Consider the following 13,479-nt stretch of genomic DNA (forward strand, 5'->3'; position numbering starts at 1 on the left):
ATGTCGTTGGCATTCGAACATGTAACATGTTTGGGTTCCACCTGAATTGGTAGTCTTGCGGGCTCTTCAACTCTTTCCACCATGATAAGTTTGAAACCCTAAAAACCCTAATTTTCAATTTATCTTCATCGAGGCATAAATGCAATAAGTAAAGTTGCTCATCCACTCAAATTTTCTTCGGCATTATCACATTATTTGTCAGAAGAGCAAATGGGGTGGTGTTTGTTTTGTCAGCCCATTTCACATCAAAAGGGAAAGGTGGGGTTCATGGAATCTGGTTCTGAAAACTGCAGTGATTAAAGGCAACCCATCTCCACAATCTCTCATTTTTTCCAGCTATACTCAAAGCCATAAACCCTAAACCTAACCCTAACTCTTAGCTGTAGCTCAATTATTGCCCAAAAAAATGCTCCCTTGCTGGCTGACCAGGATTTTAAAAGATCACATGCAAGTTAAAGGACGGTTTTACCCCTGTCATTCTCAAAACTGTCTATTGTAATTTTAGTATGAGTTGGGTTGTGATTTTGGATAGGGATTAGGGTTGTTCATGTACTTGGAGATAAGGGTTCAACCCATGGTCAAGTTATAAGAGTAAACTGATAAGGGTGAGCGGTTGTGGGTCCATCATAATGGCTTAATCGGGCCATCATATGGGCTTAAAAGGAGGATAATTGGACCGTCCATGTGGTGGGCCCCATAATTTCAGCAGATTTTGTCTTATTTATTTAAGGGCGATGATATTTTCACGCCGTTAGTACGCCCGCCCCCTTATAACGTGATTTGACGTCAAAAAGCGTTAAAGTTGCCTAATGTTCACGTTACACCGCGGGTGGGGTGGTATATCATCACCCTTATTTGATTCATCTATGGTGGCTGTTCTCTCGTGCAAAAGTCAGGTGCAAATTGGCTTTCCACGGAATTGGCTAGCAATTTTTCGGCTTTTAAGAAATTGTCAAGAGTTTATATTTAATGGACTAAACTCGGTTAGCCGTTAATCAGATGGCTCGGATTGTGCAATTTATGGTTTTCCATGCCGCGTCGATACTCTTGATTTGATGAAAACCATGGCATGTGTGTTGTCAAGTCATTAGCTATTTTAGGTTGCTACATGCCTACATCTTAACTCCATGAAAGCATGGTCTTTCTTATTTTACTTTTTGAAACATCCTCAAAGCCATGTCATGTGTCACATCTTTCAATAATGCCAAAATGTTACTAGTCTTTTCATGGCTTTGAATATTGAAACCCATAATCCTACTTGGATTGCAACTCTAGCTCTTTTTTCCACCAAATATAGTTTCAAATAGTGCCAAATAGCTACTTGTTTTGACATATATATATATATATATATATATATATATATATATATATATATATATATATATATATACGAGAGAACGGTTCCTACACACATGTGTAGATAAGTTATCTACACACTAGCTTAAAATACAGTGGGGGCCACATTATTTGGGTGATCCAAACCATTCATTTTTAAGGCCCTCACATAGATAGGGTGTCCACAAAAAATCAGATCCATAGGATCATCCTAACTATTCGAACTGTGGAGGCAAAAAATGGACTAATTTGTGAAGGTTTAAAGACATCCATTTTACCTCCAAAAATCGTAGGGATGGGATGATCCTATGGATCTGATTTTTTGTAGACACCCTATCTATGTGAGGGCCTTTAAAATGGATGACTTGGATCACCCAAACAATGTGGGCCCCCACTGTATTTTAAGCTAGTGTGTAGAGAACTCTCTACACATATGTGTAGGAACCGTTCTCTCTCTCTCTCTCTCTCTCTCTCTATATATATATATATATATATATATATAGAGAGAGAGAGAGAGAGAGAAAACGGTTCCTACACATATGTGTAGAGAGTTCTCTACACACTAGCTTAAAATACAGTGGGGGCCCACATTGTTTGGGTGATCCAAGCCATCCATTTTAAAGGGCCTCACATAGATAGGGGTGTCTGCAAAAAATCAGATCCATAGGATCATCCGAACCCTATGATTTGTGGAGGTAAAATGGATGTCTTTAAACCTTCACAAATTAGTCCATTTTTTGCCTCCACAGTTCGAATGGTTAGGATGATCCTATGGATCTGATTTTTTGTGGACACCCTATCTATGTGAGGGCCTTAAAAACGAATGGTTTGGATCACCCAAATAATGTGGCCTCCACTGTATTTTAAGCTAGTGTGTAGATAACTTATCTACACATATGTGTAGGAACCGTTCTCTCATATATATATATATATATATATATATATAGAGAGAGAGAGAGAGAGAGAGAGAGAGAAAGAACGGTTCCTACACATATGTGTAGAGAGTTCTCTACACACTAGCTTAAAATACAGTGGGGGCCCACATTGTTTGGGTGATCCAAGCCATCCATTTTAAAGGCCCTCACATAGATAGGGTGTCTACAAAAAATCAGATCCATAGGATCATCCCAACCCTACGATTTGTGGAGGTAAAATGGATGTCTTTAAACCTTCACAAATTAGTCCATTTTTTGCCTCCACAGTTCGAATGGTTAGGATGATCCTATGGACTTGATTTTTTGTGGACACCCTATCTATGTGAGGGCCTTAAATATGAATGGTTTGGATCACCTAAATAATGTGGCCCCCAATGTATTTTAAGCTAGTGTGTAGATAACTTATCTACACATATGTGTAGGAACCGTTTTCTCATATATATATACAATGTCAATGGGAGAATGATCATATCATTGGCACTTATTAGATGAGAGACTCTGCACCCTTGTGATGTGAGGCTCTCTCTAAGACTTCATAGAGTACTAGGGGTGCAACTCGGGTCGGGTTCAGTCCGAAAAGTCAGGTCTGGTTGGGTTGAGCTCGGGTCGGGTTCATGTTCGGGTTGAGTTTTCCAACTTTGTTTGAGTTCGGCTTAGGTTCGAGTTGAGGACTTGGGCAACCCGACCCGAGTGGAACCATACATTTTGAACAACTTTTTTTTGTAAGCTTAAAAAATCTGGTTGGGTTGGGTTGAATCAGCTCGGGTCAGTTCGGGTTGGAAAAGAAGGGTTCCTTGGGTTGGGTTGAACCTCGTCGGGTCCAAAATTGGGCGGGGTCGGGTTGAGTAAATGGTTCCTTGGGTTGGGTTTAGGTTGGCTCCAACCCGACCCGAGTTGCACCCCTATCATAGACTGAGGGTGTATTTGGTTGCCAGGATAGGGGTTTTGCTTGGCAGCAGGCAGCTGACTGCCACGTAAAACACCTTGTTTGGTTGCTAGTATAGCATTGACTTTCCTGGAGACTATCGGGGACATCTCCAGATTAGCCATGGCATGTGATGTGTCATCCTTGTCTCCTCCCAAAGAAATCTGATGGGGTGTGAAAACACCAGCCTCTCACAGGCTGCCACCTGTCCCAGAGTAGGTGAGACTCAGCCTCTCACAGGCTGCCACCTGTTCAGAGTTGGTGAGATCCAGCCTCTCACAGGCTGCCACCTGTCCCAAAGTAGGTGAGATCCAGCCTCTCACAGGCTGCCACCTGTCCCAGAGTAGGTGAGACTCAGCCTCTCACAGGCTGCCACCTGTTCAGAGTAGGTGAGATCCAGCCTCTCACAGGCCGCCACCTGTCCTGGACACCTGTCCAGGACACCTCAACAGATTTTCCCTATAAATAGGGGACTAAAGCTCAGACTAATGGGTAATGCGAAAATCCCTTCTCTCCCTAAACTCTTAAGACATCTCCCCTTCACTCCTGCTCATACTGACTTGAGTGTCGAAGGGCCTGTCCGGAGTAAAACCCGGTCTGGTCTTCTGACCTCGCTTGCCTTGTGCAGGACTAAGCACTCACCGCAGGACTCATACTCAACCTCCCTCGTCGCTCGCTCTCAGCTCTTACGCCACTGCTGTACCTGTTACCGATTTTTGGTCTAACAGATTGGCGCCATCCGTGGGACCAAGAACTAAAAGCTGTTCTTACATCTCACTTATAAAATGGCAGGGCGCAAGAGTGCGCGGTTAGCTTCTGCGCAGAACGACCAATCCGCGCTACCTCGCAGGACCCGGAGCGGTCGAATCGCCTCGATGGTAGTGGCAGCTTCTGCCGACCAAAGCCTTTCTCGCTCGGAGCACCACAATCCCGTGCCCACCTCGGAGCAAGTCCAAGCCCTCTTCCAGCAGATGACGGCCCTTGTTGGTCAGTACCAACAACTACTTCAAGCACCCCCTCCACCTCCTCCAGAGGCCCCGCGATCTGCCCAAGGAGTCCACAGGGGAGAGTCATCACGTCATGGGGAGGGCAGAACTCATCACTCCGCTAGACAAGTTTATCGCCCCATAGTGAGGCACGCCCAGACAGAACCTCATCACCGCGAAAGATCGCGGTCTCGCTCCACGCAGAGGCACCGGCCTCACGAAGATCGTTTGCCACCGGCAAAATCTCGGCCTCGTCGTAGGAGTCCGGAAAGTCAGTCCGGTTCTGTGGCAAGCCCATTTGTGGGAAGAATCAGGTCCCCAGACCGCAGAACGGATCCGCTGCTACAGAGAATGGAGGAGATGAACCACCGGATAGAGGAATTGGCGAAGGATCAGAGCCGGCCCGCCTCTAGAGCGTTCTCAAGCAGAACGCCCTTCACTAAGGATGTCCTGAGTGCTCCAGCACCCAGAGGATTTAAGATGCCTGCCGTCCCTCAGTACGACGGCACTACCGATCCCGTGGATCATCTGGAGACATTTAGAACAATGATGCTCCTCCACGGCGCCTCCGACGGCTTCATCTGCAGAGCCTTCCCAACGACGCTCACTGGCGCGGCAAGAGACTGGTACTCCAGGATCAAACCAAACTCCATCAACAATTTCGACGATTTTGAAGAGGACCTCGTCCGCCACTTCATGAGCAGCCGCAGGCCAAAGAAAACAACAGCTTCCCTGATGGCCTTGCGACAGGAAGACAATGAGCCCCTGAAGGTGTTCGTCCGCCGCTTCAACAGGGAGGCACTACAGGTGCCCAATTTAGATCCCTCAGCGGCTATGAACGCACTCCTCACCGGTGCAAGATCTGATGATTTCCGTCGAGCGGTGGCTCGGCAAAATCCGCACTCACTGGCGGATCTCATGGCCGGGGCAGAAGAGTACATAACAGTGGAAGAAACACTGGCAGCTCTTAATTCAAACCGGAGGATAACCTCTGAAGAGAAGAATCTGCCTAAACAGCGTAGGGAGGATAAACCTCCCAGGAAAGAGAAGTCTCCACCCCCTCAGAGAAGAGAAGAGAACTTCACACCTCTCAATACCTCTAGAAAGCACATACTGGCGGCGATCAGTGAGGAGGAGTTTGTGAAGTGGCCGCCTAGAATGATCTCCAAAGGAAACAGAAGAGATCCTTCAAAGTACTGTCGGTTCCACAAGGACCACGGCCATGACACAGAGGATTGCTGGCAGCTCAAGGGAGAAATTGAGCAGCTGATCAGCCGGGGTTATTTGAAAAAATACATCCAGAATGACGGCCGCACCCAAGGGCGCAAAGGAAAGAGTCCCCAGGGCCGTAGCCCTCGAAGATCACCGCAGCCCCCTCCTCAGGATAAGACTTCTCAGGTCACCGACGCGCAGCCTGAGGCACCCCGATCTCAACCAAGGGGGGTTATCAATACAATCATGGGCGGATCAGCCGCCGGGGGCACCTCCTCTGCTGCTCGAAAAGCATATGCACGGCAAGTTAACGCCGTTCACACAACCAGCAAAAAGTCAAGAACGGAGAATGAGATCTCCTTCTCAGACGCAGATCTGGACAGCCTTATTTTGCCCCACGACGATGCATTGGTGTTAACCATGCTCGTTGCCAACTGGGAGGTAAAGAAAATTCTTGTGGACAACGGGAGCTCAGCGGATATTCTATACTACCATGCCTTCGAGAAAATGATGATAGGCGACGACCGTCTAAGGCCGGCGAACTCAGATTTGTTCGGCTTCTCCGGAGAGGTCGTAAAAGTGGTAGGACAGATCGAGCTCCCTGTTCTTGTCGGAGATTCACCATGTCAAGCGTTCGCCATGGTTAACTTCCTGGTAGTGAAGGCCACCTCGGTCTATAATGCTATCTTGGGACGGCCTGGCCAGAATCTGATCCGAGCAGTCGCCTCAGCCTACCACCAAAAAATGAAATTCATAACCCCTAATGGCGTGGGGGAAGTTCGCGGAGATCAGCCTCAATCAAGGGAGTGCTATGCAATGGCACTGAAAGGAAAAAACGCAGTGGAATCACTGCCAATCGAACTGCTTGATGTAAGGGACGAACTCAGGGGTACTCAACCCGCTGAGGACCTACTCTCCATCCCACTGTGCCCGGAGGACGGTGAGAAAGTCGCTCTGATCGGTTCCTCCCTTAGTAGTAGCATTCAACATCAACTCACCGAGTTTCTCCAGGGCAATGCAGATGTCTTTGCATGGGTTCCTGCCGATATGCCCGGCATCGATCCAGAGATCAGCACTCACAGGCTTGGTGTCGATTCAACCTGCAGACCGGTGAAACAGAAAAGGAGACACTTTGCTTTTGAAAGGCGACAGGCAATAAAAGAAGAAGTGGAGAGGCTTCTGAAGGCTGACTTCATTCGTGAGATTCGATATCCGGACTGGCTAGCAAATGTAGTCCTAGTCAAGAAGACTAATGGAAAGTGGAGAACCTGCGTCGATTTTACTGATCTGAATAAGGCTTGTCCCAAGGACAGTTATCCGCTCCCGAAGATTGATCAGCTCATCGACGCCACAGCGGGTCATGAACTGTTGAGCTTCATGGACGCCTTCTCCGGATATAACCAGATCAGGATGTACGAATCGGATATACCAAAGACCTCATTCGTCACAGATCAAGGGACTTATTGCTACCGAGTCATGCCCTTCGGCCTCAAAAACGCCGGAGCTACTTACCAAAGGCTGGTGAACAGACTTTTTCAGAACCAGATCGGCCGAAATATGGAAGTGTATGTGGATGATATGCTGGTCAAAAGTCGAAGCGCACAGGACCACGTGTCTGATCTCAGAGAGACATTTCAGGTCCTCAAGAAGCACAACATAAAACTCAACCCCACCAAGTGCACCTTTGGTGTCAGTTCGGGGAAGTTCTTGGGATTCATGGTGAGTCAGCGAGGGATAGAAGCAAATCCCGAGAAGATCAGAGCTGTGATAGAGCTTACCGCCCCAAGAACCATCAGAGAAGTTCAGCGGCTCACGGGAATGATAGCGGCGCTGGGTCGCTTCATCTCCAAATCGGCGGAGAGATGCCTGCCTTTTTTCAGTGCGGTTAAGGGCCTCAAAACTGCGCCCTGGACGGAAGAATGCCAGATTGCCTTCGACGAGCTGAAAAGGTATCTGTCCTCCCCACCATTATTAACAAAGCCGGAGCCAGGTGAGGAGTTATTTCTATATCTCTCCGTTAGCACCACGGCACTGGCAGCTGTCCTCGTCCGCGAGGAGCACCGCCAGCAAAAACCAATCTATTATGTCAGCAAGGTTCTTCACGACGCAGAAACAAGGTACCAGCGGGTCGAGAAATTGGCTTACGCGCTGGTAATGGCTGCAAGAAAATTAAGACCGTACTTTCAAGCTCATACTGTAAAGGTCTTGACTGACCAGCCGCTCCGGCAAGTACTCCATCGACCAGATATCTCCGGACGACTTGTGAAATGGGCCGTAGAGCTGAGCGAGTTCGACATCCAGTACGCTCCAAGGCCAGCCATCAAGGCCCAAGTACTGGCAGATTTCGTAGCAGAGTGCACCATCCCCCAGCAAGTCGCCGACCCTGAAACGGTACAACTCCCAGTTGCAGAGAAAGCGGTTCCTGACGAATGCATAGCAGAAACTCAGACAGAAATCTTGCAACCCCTGGCAGAGCAGGACTCCATGACCAGCACACCAACTTGGGAAGTATATGTCGACGGTTCTTCAAATAAAAACGGCTGTGGAGCAGGCCTCATCCTCACTGGGCCTGAGGAGTTCACTGCGGATTATGCTCTGAGATTCGGATTCCGTGCGTCCAACAATGAAGCAGAATATGAAGCCCTCCTTGCCGGGATGAACCTAGCAATTCATACCGGCGCCCGGAAATTAAAAGCATACTGCGACTCACAGCTGGTAGCAAATCAGATCCAAGGGGTCTACGAAGCCCGAGATGAGCGTATGGTTAAGTATCTTGCTAAGGTTCATCAACTCTCCAGCCGGTTTGCCAGTTTCGAGGTCATCAGAATACCACGGACAGAAAATGCCAAAGCAGATGTACTGTCGAAGCTGGCTGCTTCTGGATACACCACTCTTGGAAGCATACGTATGGAATTTCTACAAAGATCTAGCATCGAAAGAGAAGCCGCAGATATAATGCAGGTGGAGAACGAGCCGTGCTGGATGGATGAGATCATTCATTACTTACGGGACGCGAAACTTCCCGAAGATAAGAAGGAAGCCCGTAAGGTGATACAGAGAGCCGCCCGATTCTCCCTCAGCGGTGACATTTTGTATAAAAGGTCCTACACTCTCCCGTACCTGAAGTGTCTGGGACCAAGTAACGCCGCGTACGCATTGCAAGAGACTCATGAAGGAATCTGTGGAGAACATCTGGGGGGCAAAGCCCTGGCGATCAAGGTACTCCTCAGAGGATTGTATTGGCCCACCATACGACAAGACGCGCTGAATCTGGTTAAAAAGTGCGAGAGGTGCCAGAAATTCTCCCCCACCATCCACCAGCCTGCTGTGGCGATGGCCCCAATTATCAGTCCACTCCCTTTTGCAGTATGGGGGATGGACATTCTGGGTCCTTTTCCACTGGCTTCCGGAAAGCGCATATTCGTAGTGGTGGCAATCGACTACTTCACCAAGTGGGTGGAGGCAGAACCTCTAGCCCAGATCACTGAGCAGAATATACAGAATTTCTTCTGGAAGGCAGTGGTCTGCAGATTTGGGATTCCCCGTGCCTTAATCACAGATAACGGCAAACAGTTCGACTGCCGGAACTTTCGGAAGTTCTGCTCTGACCTAAAGATTGAACATAGATTCACTTCGGTTGCTCACCCCCAGACCAATGGGCAAACGGAAGTAACCAATAGGATCTTGCTTCAAGGGATAAAGAAAAGGCTGGATGAAAAGGCTGGCCGATGGGCAGATGAGCTCTACCATGTTCTGTGGGCTTACCGCACCACTCCTCGCACGACGACTGGTGAATCACCATTCAACCTCTCTTTTGGAACTGAAGCCGTGATACCTGTTGATATAGGCACCCCATCTCCCAGAGTCATCAGTTTCCATGAGCAACTGAACAGCGACGGACTCCGCGCCAACCTCGACTTACTAGAAGAAATCCGGGAGGAATCTCGAATCCGGGTCGCCGCTTATAAGCAGAAGGTGTCGAATTATCACGACTCCAAAATCCGCCCCAGAGAATTCAGGACAGGGGATCTGGTCCTAAGAAAGGCAGCCGTCTCCCAGCCGACGAAAGTAGGGAAACTTTCCCCAACTTGGGAGGGACCCTATCGAGTGAAGGAAGTTATCCGGCCAGGAAGCTACAGGCTAGAGACACTGGAGGAGCACCTATTACCTCATGCATGGAACTCCAAAAACCTCAGGAAATATTATCAGTAGTCGAATTATCCGGCGTGAAAAGGTGATCTTGTAAATTTGTATATTTGTTGTTATGAATAAATAATCTTCTTGCAAATTCAGTGTCATTTTTATATCTGGAAACCCAGTTCACAAAACTTGGGTACTCATTGGAAACCCAGTTCTTAAACTTGGGTACTCACTGGAAACCCAGTTCTTAAACTTGGGTACTCACTGGAAACCCAGTTCACAAAACTTGGGTACTCACTGGAAACCCAGTTCTTAAACTTGGGTACTCACTGGAAACCCAGTTCACAAAACTTGGGTACTCACTGGAAACCCAGTTCTTAAACTTGGGTACTCACTGGAAACCCAGTTCACAAAACTTGGGTACTCATTGGAAACCCAGTTCTTAAACTTGGGTACGCACTGGAAACCCAGTTCACAAAACTTGGGTACTCATTGGAAACCCAGTTCTTAAACTTGGGTACGCACTGGAAACCCAGTTCTTAAACTTGGGTACGCACTGGAAACCCAGTTCACAAAACTTGGGTATTCATTGGAAACCCAGTTCTTAAACTTGGGTACGCACTGGAAACCCAGTTCTAAAACTTGGGTACTCACTGGAAACCCAGTTCACAAAACTTGGGTACTCAATGGAAACCCAGTTCACAAAACTTGGGTACTTGTTAAAAGACCAGTTCGTCGTAATTCGACCATCAACGGCCTCACTCACAGGTTATCAAAATAAAAAGACAAAGTCAAGCAAATCACTCAGCTGAGAAGTATCAGAGACAGACAAATTTCATTGATCAGAATATGTGGGGCCTCGAGGGCCATTACAAAATTCACTTTAAACATGCTGGTAAAAGCTGTAGGGTCTCAAGGACCATTACAAAAAGAGGTCAAAACAAAGACAAAACAAAAAAAAAAAAAAAAAATCTCTAAGCATCTGGAAGAGAGGTGATGTCAGCAGGAGTATCAGCAGGAGTATCTGGCTCCTCATCAGTAATCTTCGGCCTGGCAGGGAGAGTCATGTTCTGCATCAATAGATTTGGATTGCAGGCCTGGAGCTCCTGGAGGCAGTCGTAGTATCCAAGACTGTAAGCCTCGCTCGACAGGCTGAAAAGTTCAGCCTCCTTTGCCTCTGTGGCCTCTTTCACTGCCTTCTCCTGCCTGTCAGTAGCCCTTCCTCTTTGAGCCTCCATGGCTTCAGCAGCCTTGGCCAGTTTCCTCTTCTCTGCGGCCAGATCTTCTTTTAACAACTTCCTCTCCTCCTCTATTCGCCCGATGCTCGTTTGAAGCTCCTGCACCTCAGCGGCCAACTTTCCGTTCACCTCTTCAGATGAAGTAATGGCTTGGGAGAAGCTCTTACTCTTCTCCTTGAGGTCATTATAGTATAGCAAGATCTGAAGAAAGAACAGAAAGAAACAGGCATCAGTATGGTGAAAGGAAGAAATGGGCAGAAAGTTAAGAAAAAAGAAGCACTACTTCCTTACCTGGTAAGCGGAGGACAACACAGCCTCCTCTCCTGTAGCTGGCGGCTCGTAAAGGACCTGTTGCTTGTCCTTCTGCAGCAAACACTTGCTCATAAGCTCTGCTGCTACCCGGCTCTCGCCTAAGGCAGTGTCATCTTTCAGAACGGCCCAATTGGGTCGAAAGACTTGCTCACTAATCCCCGCAGGAGGGCGAGCCCCAGAACCGGCTCCGGTAGAAGCACCACCGGACTTAGAAGAGCCACCGCCCTGAGCAAAGGGGCCTATTAGCTTCACCTTAGTCTTGGGCCTCTGGGATGGGGGAGGAATGCCCTGTGACGGGGCCGGACTCCTCAGCACAGTCGCTTTTCTCTTCTGGCGCTCCTGCTGCGCCTGTTGAGCACCTTCTTGTGCCCGCGGTTGAGCTCCCTGCCTGATTTTCTCGACGGTTGATTGTTTCTTCATCTCTGCAAGACAAATGAGCAGCCAACGGTCAGAAGCAAGTATATAAAAAATAAACAGATTGCATAGACAAGTCTAGCTACATACGTCCTGGGGTCGCGGCACTCACGCCCAGCCCGACCAGAATCGCCTCTTCAGAAAACTCCTTACAACGGATGAGGCCCGATTGCTCGATCTCCTTCCGCATCAAGGCGAATGTTATCCTGTCCTCACCTTCGAGGAGCGGCTTTCGACTCAGTTTTGAGGTATCTGGAGTGTCCCACACTAGAGGGACGGACCAGGGCTCACTGGCCTCCTGATCCACAACATAGAAGAATGTATTCTTCCACGAGTGAATCGACGAAGGAATGCCAGTGATTATCTTCCGCTCAGGGCGCTGGCTAATGTAGATCCAGCCCCCTTCTTTATGCTTCTTCAGGTGTGCACAAGCACGGAACAGTGACAAAGTCACACTCCTCTCTAACCGACCGTGGACGAGGTATAAAAACCCAACTAATAATCTCCATGAGTTCGGAGCTACCTGGGCCGGGGCTAGTCCGTAGTAACGTAGCACCGCTGAGAAAAAGGGGTGCAACGGAAATCGGAGTCCTGCCCTCAGTGACTCCTCATAAATACAGAGATCCTGGCTCTCGTTGCAGGCTCTGTCTCCCTCTATAGCTGCCCTCAGTTCAAATCTTGGGGGCACGCAGTATTTATCCCTGATATCTCCCAGCATAGACCTGGTGAGGTAGTTCTCCTCGACTAGAGCTCGCAAGTTGTATTTTGGATCGGCATCCATCCGCGCTCTAGCGATCACCTCCACCGCCCGGCCAGGATGGAATGTTGTGGACGCTTCATTAACGTCGCTCTCAACACTCCCTCCTGCTTGCGGGAGACTGCCAGTCAAGGGAGGAGTGGCATTCAGATCTAAGAACACTTCATCCCTATCCCCTCCGTCGTCACTATCTACAAGGTCTATCCTATCAGACGGACTAGCCAAAAAAGGCTCCTGAGGCATCCTAAACTCCGAAATACTGCTAGTGGAGGACCCCGTACCGGACTCGGAATTGGAAGTACTACCAGACATAATAAAAGGAAGGGCTGAGAGGAATACCGGTGAGTGGAGCCCTTAACAGATCTTGGAACGCGACTGCGAGCTACGAACTGCGAACTGCGATCTGCAATCTGTGGACTGCGAGCTGCGAACTGAGAAGTGGAAACTCCCAGAGCAAGAAGAGGAAAAAGATGAAAGGTAAAAAGTAAAAAGTGAAGGGGGGTAAACCTCCTTATATAGTTTTTCAGAGGCGGTGGGGTAATAAATGCGATGCACGCATCTCGAGGCCATCCGGATTGCGCCACGTGTCCCCTATTTATGACGGACACATTCTCCCACCATCAATACGATCAAGCACGCGCGTAAACATTCACGTCCCAAAGATGGATCTCCGCACTCCGCACTCCGCACTCCGCACTCCGCACTCGGCATTCAGTCCGGAAAAAACCGTACTGGATATAACGCGTTCTCACAAGACGACAAAAATCAGTCCGGTACGCACCGAACTGGCCGCTAGAAGACAAAATTCAGTCCGGAAAAAACCGTACTGGATATAACGCGTTCTCACAAGACGACAAAAATCAGTCCGGTCCGCACCGAACTGGCCGCTAGAAGACAAAATTCAGTCCGGAAAAAACCGTACTGGATATAACGCGTTCTCACAAGACGACAAAAATCAGTCCGGTCCGCACCGAACTGGCCGCTAGAAGACAAAATTCAGTCCGGAAAAAACCGTACTGGATATAACGCGTTCTCACAAGACGACAAAAATCAGTCCGGTCCGCACCGAACTGGCCGCTAGAAGACAAAATTCAGTCCGGAAAAAACCGTACTGGATAAAACGCGTTCTCACAAGACGACAAAAACCAGTCCGGTTGAAGCCGTACTCCGGACTGCGAACTCCCAACTCCGGACTCCGGACTGCGAACTCCGGACTGCGAACTCC

The 13,479-nt window shown here is 48.6% G+C and overlaps 1 protein-coding gene across 1 annotated transcript; it reads right to left on the reverse strand.

Moving 5' to 3' along the window:
- Positions 1 to 10,349: 10,349 nt before the first annotated feature.
- On the reverse strand, positions 10,350 to 12,527 carry LOC143848249 (uncharacterized). The gene is made up of 3 exons (XM_077357146.1): positions 11,588 to 12,527; positions 11,063 to 11,505; positions 10,350 to 10,972 (listed from the first exon to the last, which is right to left on the reverse strand). Exons 1-3 carry the CDS (start codon positions 12,495 to 12,497, stop codon positions 10,508 to 10,510), a joined length of 1,818 nt encoding a protein of 605 aa, XP_077213261.1. The 5' UTR covers positions 12,498 to 12,527; the 3' UTR covers positions 10,350 to 10,507.
- Between the last annotated feature and the right edge of the window lie 952 nt (positions 12,528 to 13,479).

This window comes from Tasmannia lanceolata, unplaced genomic scaffold, assembly GCF_043159265.1.
Source record: "Tasmannia lanceolata isolate RefF3 unplaced genomic scaffold, GAP_Taslan_0.1 ptg000016l, whole genome shotgun sequence".
NCBI classification, from domain to species: Eukaryota; Viridiplantae; Streptophyta; class Magnoliopsida; order Canellales; family Winteraceae; genus Tasmannia; species Tasmannia lanceolata.

Bases quoted from the DNA above. Each gene is read 5' to 3' on its own strand.
- LOC143848249 (XM_077357146.1), bottom strand. From the start codon at position 12,497: ATGCCTCAGGAGCCTTTTTTGGCTAGTCCGTCTGATAGGATAGACCTT. The intron at 11,506-11,587 runs GTATGTAGCTAG...TTTGTCTTGCAG, and splicing joins GAGTGCCGCGACCCCAGGAC to AGATGAAGAAACAATCAACC. The intron at 10,973-11,062 runs GTAAGGAAGTAG...TTCTTTCTTCAG, and splicing joins TGTTGTCCTCCGCTTACCAG to ATCTTGCTATACTATAATGA.